Source organism: Cucurbita moschata, unplaced genomic scaffold (assembly GCF_002738365.1).
Source record: "Cucurbita moschata cultivar Rifu unplaced genomic scaffold, Cmos_1.0 Cmo_Scf00007, whole genome shotgun sequence".
NCBI lineage: Eukaryota > Viridiplantae > Streptophyta > Magnoliopsida > Cucurbitales > Cucurbitaceae > Cucurbita > Cucurbita moschata.
In genome coordinates this window covers 1,687,296-1,696,563 of record NW_019268523.1, presented here as the reverse complement: position 1 = coordinate 1,696,563, position 9,268 = coordinate 1,687,296, and the positions used below count along the sequence as shown (strand labels likewise).

Here is a 9,268-nt window from a genome sequence, read left to right as displayed (position 1 = left end):
AAAAAAAAAAAAAAAAAAAAAAAAAAAAAAAAAAAAAAAAAAAAAAAAAAAAAAAAAAAAAAACGTATGCTAACTTCAATAAATGCTCCACAATTTCGGAAAAAATGATAGAACATTAAATCCGATCAAATGGCAAGTAATCATTAACAAAAATTGCCAATAACCATCCATTTTAGCACCATATTGAAAACACTACCTGAAAAAACGCATCCCAAACTATGTCCAACGGAAGCCGGTTCCGAGCTATGAACAGAAACGCGATTTTCGGCCCCTGAGCCGATTGACGATGCAACGACGACATCATCATAACCCGACCATACCGAGACTGCATCATAACTAAACTCCCGAAGCAAAATACAAGCAGAAAAACAAATACGAGCTTCCTCCTCCATTGGAAGAGCGCCTTCCGCTGCGCAACCTTCTGCTTCATTAAGCTTCCTCTCCTGTTCACCCAAATCTCTCCACCATTTCAAGCACAACAGGAAAAACAGGGCATCAACGAGCTCATCGTGATGCGTATCATCGTTTCGCCTATTTAAACCCAGCACGATCCATCGGCTGGGAGAAGAAATTTTCCGATCGCTCGAATTGCGAAAACTCGAATTAAGAGGAAATTGTAAGCAAATTGAAACAGAAATTTCGTGCTAATACAGATAATAAAGATCGGGAAGCTTGTGAAGAGCGAAGAAACTCGTGAAAGCAGAATTCCCTCCGCCGGCAAGCAGAGAGAGAGAGAGAGTTGGAGTGAGAGTAGCTTCAGTTAGGTGGTTCGAGTAGGCAGTTTAGTTTCCACTTTCATTAAATTTTAGTTGGTTTGGTATTTATTATATATATATATAATCATCTTTGCGTGCAAAGTCGGGCATTTCCCTTATTTTCTAATTTTCTATATTTCCCAAATTTCATGAACTTTATAAATAAATATTTATTCAATTTAAAATTATGGAAAATGCATTTTTATAAAATAAGAATATTGGTATTTTAAATTCCAAGCAACCCAACTACTAATTGTGTTGGAATTTTGGGAAGTTAATATGTCTATAAATTTTATTTATTGTTTTTTACATTTAAAAAACCTATTTAAAAGGGATAATACAGCAGCTTCCTACCATAAATGGTATCCCTGTATCATTACGGTTTATCATATGTATCATATTTGATCATTGATTATACACTAATATCTTATATGGTTGATCATACTTAACATTCCAATGCCCCATATGCCCCATATGTATTATATTTGACCATTAATTAGAGGCTAATATCTTGTATTAGTCATTTTATTATTTGATTTTGTAAATTATTATAAATAGAAAACTTTCCTCTGGTATTTTTAGCAAGTATTCTTACAAAATATTTAAAAAATGTTATGATATAGGTAATTTTAAAATAAAATTATAATAAAATATATAATTTTGATATATTCTCAAAATTTAGATTATATAAATTGATATTTGCCCAATTTTATTTTTTTAGGAATAAAAATGAATCGTTTCTACAAAAGAAGAATATATACTTTTCTCTCTCTAAACGACATCGTTTTCCAGGTCAATCGTTCCAGACAGGCTGCCTCTGCAAAGGATCGGAACCCATGACATCGTTATCCATCCCTTCTCAAATTACAGTGAAGAGGTCTGAAAGTCTTTGTCCTAATTTTCTTTTCACTTTGCTTGATTTTCCTCTAACGGCCGTTCGTTTCGCCATTGAAGTCCTTCAGCAGGGGAAACTAGAAAAACGTATACAATCTGCGCATCTCAGAAATCTTCAATTCTGATCGGAGTCGGACGGTCCTCTACATTAAGGAATTTCTCCTCGCGGTTCCGCATGAGTGTGGATAATGGAGGCGCTGATCGGATTGGTGCTGGAGATGCCGTGATCATTGTCGACCATGGCTCTCGCCGCCGGGAATCTAATCTCATGCTGAGTAAGCTAGGGTTTCGAATTTTGGAATTTGCCTGAAATTTTAAGTTCTATGTAGGCTAATCCTCTCGTGATTCTGAATTTGTTGAAAATTTCAGATGAATTCGTTGCTATGTTTAGGGATAAAACTGGTTACCCTATTGTGGAACCTGCTCACATGGTATGTTCTTATGAAATATGTATAGGTTTATGGATATATCTTTTCCTACATTTTGAAGTACAACATCTCTAGCCTTCAAGATAACATAGGACCCAATGAATACAGAATACAAAATAAATAATGATACTCCTAAATATGAATAGTGGTATGGAACTGTAACCACCCAAGTCCATCGATTGGAGATATTGTCTTCTTTGAACTTTTGCTTAAGGTTTGGGTCTGCTAAGGCGAGGTTTCTACACCCTTATAAAGAATGTTTTGAACTCACAATCCACCCCTTTTAGGCCCAAGAGAGTCCTTGCAGGCACACCGCTCTCACGTCCACCCCCTTCAGAGCTCAGCCTCCTCGTTGGTATATCGCCCAGAGTATCTGACTCTGATATCATTTGTAACAGCCCAAGCCCATCATTAGTAGATATTGTCTTCTTTGAGCTTTCCCTTCCGGGCTTCCCCTCAGCCCAAACCCACCACTACCATATATTGTCTTCTTTGAGCTTTTCCTTAAGGTTTGGGTCTGATAGGGAGAGGTTTCAACACCCTTATAAAGAATGTTTCGATCTCAAAATCCACCCCTTTCAAGTCTAGGAGCATCCTTGCTGGAACACCGCCTCATGTACACCCCCTTCAGAGCTCAGACTCCTCGTCGGTACATCGCCCGGTATCTGACTTTGATATCATTTGTAACAGCCCAAGTCCATCCCTAGTAGATATTGTCTTCTTTGAGCTTTCCCTTCCAGACTCCCCCTCCGCCCAAGCCCACCACTAGCAGATATTGTCTTCTTTGAGCTGTCCCTTCCGGGCTACCCCTCATGATTTTTAAAACGCATGTACCAGGGAGAGGTTTTCCCACCCTAACAAAGAATGCTTAGTTCTACGTGGGTTCTCATAGGAACTATGTACTGCCAGTAGTTTCTGTCTTTTTTTTGTCTTTTTCATCCCTTTCCAGTTCTTCCCCTTGCACATATGTTTCAACACATGATCTTAAAATAATTTGATTAGAAAGAGTAACAGTCACAACCATAACCATGTCTATTTTACTTATGGTTCCCTGGCTTCCAGTTATTCTTAGATATGTTTGGAAGTTGGGCTGGAGGGGTTCTAATGATTTCTCTTTTACAATGTTCTAAAACAACACAGGAGTTGGCTGAACCGTCGATAAGAGACTCATTTGCATCGTGTGTCGAACAGGGGGCCAAACGAATCGTTGTAAGCCCATTCTTTCTCTTCCCCGGTCGACATTGGCAACAGGTAACTCACTGTGGGACGCCTAATTTGATGAAATGAGCTGGTGGCCTTTGATTCTTCTATGATTGTTTGGGTAAGAGGATTGATAGCAATGGCCAATGGGTGATGTTTTGCAGGACATTCCTTCCTTAACAGCTGAAGCAGCAAAGGATCACCCGGGAATATCGTATATAATAACTGCTCCTCTCGGTCTTCATGAACAGCTTGTGGTAGGAATTTCTGAAGCACATTTTTTTAGAGTATAGGATAGAGGAAAGCAAGGTGATAGATGATAAAATGAACTGTGAGGTGTTCTGTTGGCAGGATGTCGTGAATGATCGAATAAGTCACTGTTTAAGCCATGCTGCTGGAGTTGTAGAGGAATGTGAAGTCTGTGCAGGAACAGGCAAATGCAAATTTAATTGACTTGGGATGAAGGGCCTATAACAATGTGGAGAAGCTACAGAAGGGGATAATAAGGGTTTCCAGGTATCAATGGCTTGAGAATCTATCTATATCTTGTTTGATATCAATGCTTTGTAATACTTGACCATTTTGGTTGTTTTTCTTTGTTGTATTTTCACATATGACTACAATATGCTCAATAATATTTGTTTTCAATGCTTTATATGCTATCAAAGTCGGTTGGTGTTGTTGCCTAATCGCTTTTAGTTTATAACATTGTTTTCTTTCAAATTGTATTTTGACTTGAGGCTCGAGCAATGCCGATGTTGTCCGTGAAGTTCGAATTTCTCATGACTAACTTGTTCGCTGAGTTAAAACAAGTGCTGCTCAATCGCTATTCTGTTGCAAGAGTAGAATTGTGACAACTGCTTACAATTTTCGAAAAATCATAGCTTTTCATGAACTTATCTATCATAAAAAACTTATACACGATTTATAGGACACCGCCAACTCTCCCTTTTTTACCCAATATACACAATTTATAGGATACAATTTCATTGTAATTTGTAAGAACGAAATGAATTTTTTTATTTCTCATAATTTGCCATTTTCCCCTTTTATGCAATTTTTTTTATCATTGTCTCTCGTTCAATCGATGCATCAAAAATTTGAGTTAATCCAAAAAAATGAGCCAAATATTAGTTAATCTAATTAAAAACTTAAATTTTTAGTTAATGAATAAATGATATATATATTAAAGCAATATTCAAATATATTTATTTATTACATGAGTTTTTTTTTTTTTTTAAATAAATAAATAAACAGATGGCAGGAGGACGGGATAAACCCGCCTCGTGAAACCTTGAGACTTTTTGCAAACCCCACGCTATAAATTCTCGTTCCGAAGCTCAGCGATGAAATGAAAGGCAGACTCATACGAACCGCCATGTCAAGTGCCAGTCTCTTCTCTTCATCCGTTGCTCTCAAAGACCCTTCGTTGCGGTTCTCCTCGACCTCTTCTACTCTCTTCAATGGACGCCTTCTCAGGAATCAGCTTCCCTGTCGCATTCGCTCCCCTGCTGTTTCGCTTCGATGCTACGCATCTTCTTCTGGTTTTGATCGAGTTCGCGTCTCGGGTCCTGTAGTTGAAATGGACGGTAAGGTATCATGTTTGTGGTCTGTCATTCCATTGTTATCAAAGTGAATTGAGTGAACTTTGTATTGTATTCTAGTTAAAACTCATTGAACTCTGTTTTTTTTCCGCTTTGAACATTTATATATGTGCTTGACTTTTCTAGTTATGATTATTGAATTATTCAGATTCATGTGTTTGTAAACTTGTCTTTTCCATTTTTATACTTGTTACAGCTTCACTGATTTTCATTTTTTCTTTCCTTTACAATTAGGTGATGAAATGACGAGGATCATATGGACAATGATAAAAGAGAAAGTAGGTTTACTTTTGAACGAAAATTTTTCGATTTTAATCTTTTGGAGAATAATGATTTTTCCTCCATAACATTGTAGCTTATTTTCCCGTTCCTGGATTTGGATATAAAATATTATGACTTGGGGATATTGAATCGGGACGCCACTAATGACAGAGTTACCATAGAGAGTGCAGAAGCAACTCTTAAGTATGTTCTGCTTGTATTCAACTATTATATATTTTGGATATTCTTATTTTGGATTCAACCTTATTTATTTGATTGTGCTAAATGGCTTGGGCGTTCAAAAGTGGTAGGAAGTTGTTCAAACTATGAATGATGTGCTTGTGGATGGAAAGTATAAGAAAAGTATAAGCTTCTTAATAATATTACATTTTGTACAGATACTGTTTTCCGAGAACCTATTTTCTGTCAAAACATCCCGAGAATTGTTCCTGGTAATTTTCATAGTCTAACCTTTTGTCTTGAAATCCATTATGAATCATGATATAATACTTGGTTAATACAGGTTGGAAGAAGCCCATATGTATTGGTAGGCATGCTTTTGGTGATCAATACCGTGCCACTGATACTATCATCCCAGGGCCTGGAAAGCTTAAAATGGTGTTTGGTGAGATAATTTACTATCATCCCAGGGCCTGGAAAGCTTAAAATGGTGTTTGGTGAGCTAATTTTCTTTTCTTCACTTATTCTCATGTATTGCTCTGGACAACTGTTTTCTCATCCCCAAACTTTTTAGTATCTTTCTACTCTTTTCTTTTTTGTTTTTCATTTTTTGTTTCTATGCAGTTCCAGAAAATGGGGAGACACCGAGAGAGCTCGAGGTTTATGACTTCAAAGGACCAGGCATTGGGCTTACGATGTATAATGTTGACGAGGTTGGTTTTTTATTTATTTCTTCGAACTTGTTGATTTTTTGTATCACATAAATTACTCTTTTAACTCGTTCCCATGCAATTGGCAGTCTATTCAAGCATTTGCAGAGTCCTCAATGTCACTGGCATTTGAGAAGAAGTGGCCCTTGTATCTGAGCACTAAGAATACAATTCTTAAGAAATATGATGGCAGGTATTTCTTACTTCGTTCCCTGTACCTAGTTGCTTATGCTGTTTATATCTACTTTCTGTTTCCTAGAAATCGTCAAAGTGATCATTTATTTTAATACTGCCCTGCAGGTTTAAAGATATATTTCAAGAAGTGTACGAGGAAAAGTGGAAGCAGAAGTTTGAAGAAAATTTGATATGGTTCATTACATTTAAATACATGATTCTCTACAGTTATGCCTAATCTATTTGCCTATGGCTGAATATATTTTTCTTCGGCATTTAGGTGCGAACATTGGCTTATTGATGACATGGTAGCTTAGGCTATAAAAAGTCAAGGTGGATACGTTTGAGCTTGCAAAAATTATGATGGGGACGTTCAGAGTGATTTACTCGCACAGGGTGATGCTATCAACTTTTCTAATTGCCTGGGTTCTCTTATATTACATGCTTTTATAACCTTTAATATCAATAATTTCTAACAATATTATTAACTACAGAACTTCTACTTCGTCATACCTTGTTTTCATTCTTAAGGTCTTTCATTGATCAGAGAATGCAAGTTACTTCTCGACATTAACCTGTCACGTATTTCGTTGTTGATAAAAATGATCTCTGTTGTTTTCGTTATGGTTTGCATCGAGTCGAATGCTTATTTTCCATTGGCAGGATTTGGTAATTTGGGGCTAATGACTTCTGTGTTGGTGGGTACTTAATACTTTAGAAAGTGAAATTTATCGTCTCCATGGACTAATTTTTTTCATAAGGAACGCCTTAAAAGTTGAGATTTATTGCAGTTGTCATCTGATGGGAAGACATTGGAAGCCGAGGCGGCTCATGGCACTGTAATGCGGCATTACCGATTACATCAAAAGGGACAAGAAACCAGTACAAATAGTATTGCCTCTATTTTTGCATGGACACGGGGCTTTGAGCATAGTATTAAAATATTGCAGGTTGTTCATGTCCACGATGGTATGATATTGTCCACTTTGTGCATAAGTTCTCATGGCTTTACTTTGGGCTTCCCAAAAAAGCCTTATACCAATGGAGAGAGTATTCCTCACTTGTAAATTCATGATCTTCTACTAAATTAACCAATGTGGGACTCACTCTCAATAATCCTCAACCGTTCGTATATATTTTTTTGTGGTTCTTGTTCCATCTAAATAGCGTTGGGAATATAGTTCTGCTTTTCACTAGAGAGAGTCACCATGACCAACCACTTTACGATTCGATACATATTCGTAATGGGGCTTTGTAGAGTAGTGTACTACCTAGAAACTGACAATTTTTAGCTGTATTTAAATGTCTTCAGGGCCAAATTAGATAAAAACGAGAGGCTTCATACATTGAGACGGTGGAATCGGGGAAAATGACAAAAGGATCTTGCCTTGCTGATATATGGACCCAAGTAACAATTTAAACATTTCATCTCATTCACCTCTCTTGACATTTGTAGTTTGGAATTACTTAGATGTGTACGATTTTTGCAGGGTATCAAGGGAGTTTTACTTAAACACCGAGGAGTTCATCGACACCGTAGCACACAATCTGGTAACGAAACTCCAGCGACCCTTGTAACGGTCAACTAAATGACCTCCAGGTGAGATGATTCTTTACCTCTTTTACAGAAGCAGAAGTTGGTTTTGTGATAGCTACGTGCATTTTAGCAAACTTGATCTTGTATGGTTTGCACCTAACTAGTCAGTTTGCCTGATATTGATTTCAAAATAAATGAATACTTATTGCTAGTTGCATATAGGTCTGAATATAATGAATCATCTGGTCTGATTCTGTGACAACATTATGATGTTTAATCAATTCCTGTTCTAGATATGTTAATATTACAGGAATCATCCTGTTTTGTATCAGAGGAATAGATGCATTAACCTATGTTTTAAGATTGAATTTAAAATGACACAGTCAAATATGACACTTAGATTTTCTATAATTAAGGCATGGTTAGTTGAGGGTAGTGGGAATTCAATTCAATATTAAGATTCTTAGACATATATTATTGGGAAAATGATTGACGGAGCTAAATAATTTGAAGGTCTAATTGGGTGTGCTAGTATTCTTTAGTATTTAATTTGTTACAAAGAATAGATCCAAAAAAGTAGAAAATGATGTAATTAATTAATCATTTCTGAGGTACGTATCTTCGTTCACTTATAAAAATAAGGTTTAAATACTAAGGTTTATAATACATTTACAAATATTATTCTTCGATAGCACTCTAATTAATACATTTACAACTAAGGTTAATCAATTTAGACCATTTAATAGTTTGTATATAAATAAATTTTCTAGGGGGGAAAGTTATGAATTAAAGATTTTAAAATAAAATTTTAATTGAGGATTTAAATTTAGTTTGGATTAATTTCATTATTATTTTTACAAATGTAATGTTCAAACCTTCAAAGGTTAAAAGTATAAATTAGTGCTTAATATATTATAACTATTAATGTTACATATTATATTAAGGTGTATTTTGTTTGCCAATTATTTATTAAGGAGCTTTGACTTGATCCTCACATTAAACAATTTCGCACATCTTTATTTATTTTATAAATAATATCTTTATGTTTAATTCTATAATTTCAAATAATTTATAAATTGACGGATTAAATTTATTTAAGAAAAAAATAATAATTTGAACCTCTAAACTTATGGTATTAATTTTAGATTTGAACTGTAATTTTACCGTTACAACTTTTAAGTCTTTAATATCACAAATTTTAACTCTAAATTTAGAAAAACCATTGTGAATTATAAAGTGTAGAAACTGATCAAATTTGAGAGAAAATAACATTAAATCCAAATTTTTAGTTGAAATTTATGACTTCTGGTAAAGTTATTTAAGAGTTAATTTATGTGCCGTTAAACTTATTTTTTTACAAAAATTTATTTTATTGAAAATAATAACCGTTTTGTTTTATGTTAAAATGAGTGGACGAATGAGCCAAGAGAATCAAAGGTGAAAATGAAATATTCCCATTTTTAGCTAATTTTTAAAATAAAAATAAATATTCTTAACACTTTTTTTTTTTTTTTTTTTTTTTTTT

At 35.0% G+C, this 9,268-nt stretch overlaps 2 protein-coding genes and 1 pseudogene across 6 annotated transcripts in view; 2 read left to right on the top strand and 1 right to left on the bottom strand.

Moving 5' to 3' along the window:
* LOC111445391 overlaps positions 1-791 on the bottom strand; it is a 5,863-nt gene extending 5,072 nt beyond the window's left edge. For all 5 annotated transcript variants that reach the window (XR_002710835.1, XR_002710836.1, XR_002710837.1 and 2 more), the window contains exon 1: positions 197-791. Coding sequence is in view for 2 of the 5 variants with exons in the window: in XM_023083738.1 (XP_022939506.1) it covers positions 197-430 (234 nt within the window). In the remaining 3 variants the exon portion in view is untranslated. The remainder of the gene's footprint in view (positions 1-196) is intronic.
* A 681-nt stretch (positions 792-1,472) lies between these two features.
* LOC111445470 (sirohydrochlorin ferrochelatase, chloroplastic-like) lies at positions 1,473-3,944 on the top strand. The gene is made up of 6 exons (XM_023083871.1): positions 1,473-1,632; positions 1,710-1,924; positions 2,019-2,080; positions 3,218-3,328; positions 3,442-3,534; positions 3,629-3,944. Exons 1-6 carry the CDS (start codon positions 1,592-1,594, stop codon positions 3,728-3,730), a joined length of 624 nt encoding a protein of 207 aa, XP_022939639.1. The 5' UTR covers positions 1,473-1,591; the 3' UTR covers positions 3,731-3,944.
* On the top strand, positions 3,720-7,994 carry LOC111445471 (annotated as a pseudogene).
* The last annotated feature ends 1,274 nt before the right edge of the window (positions 7,995-9,268 follow it).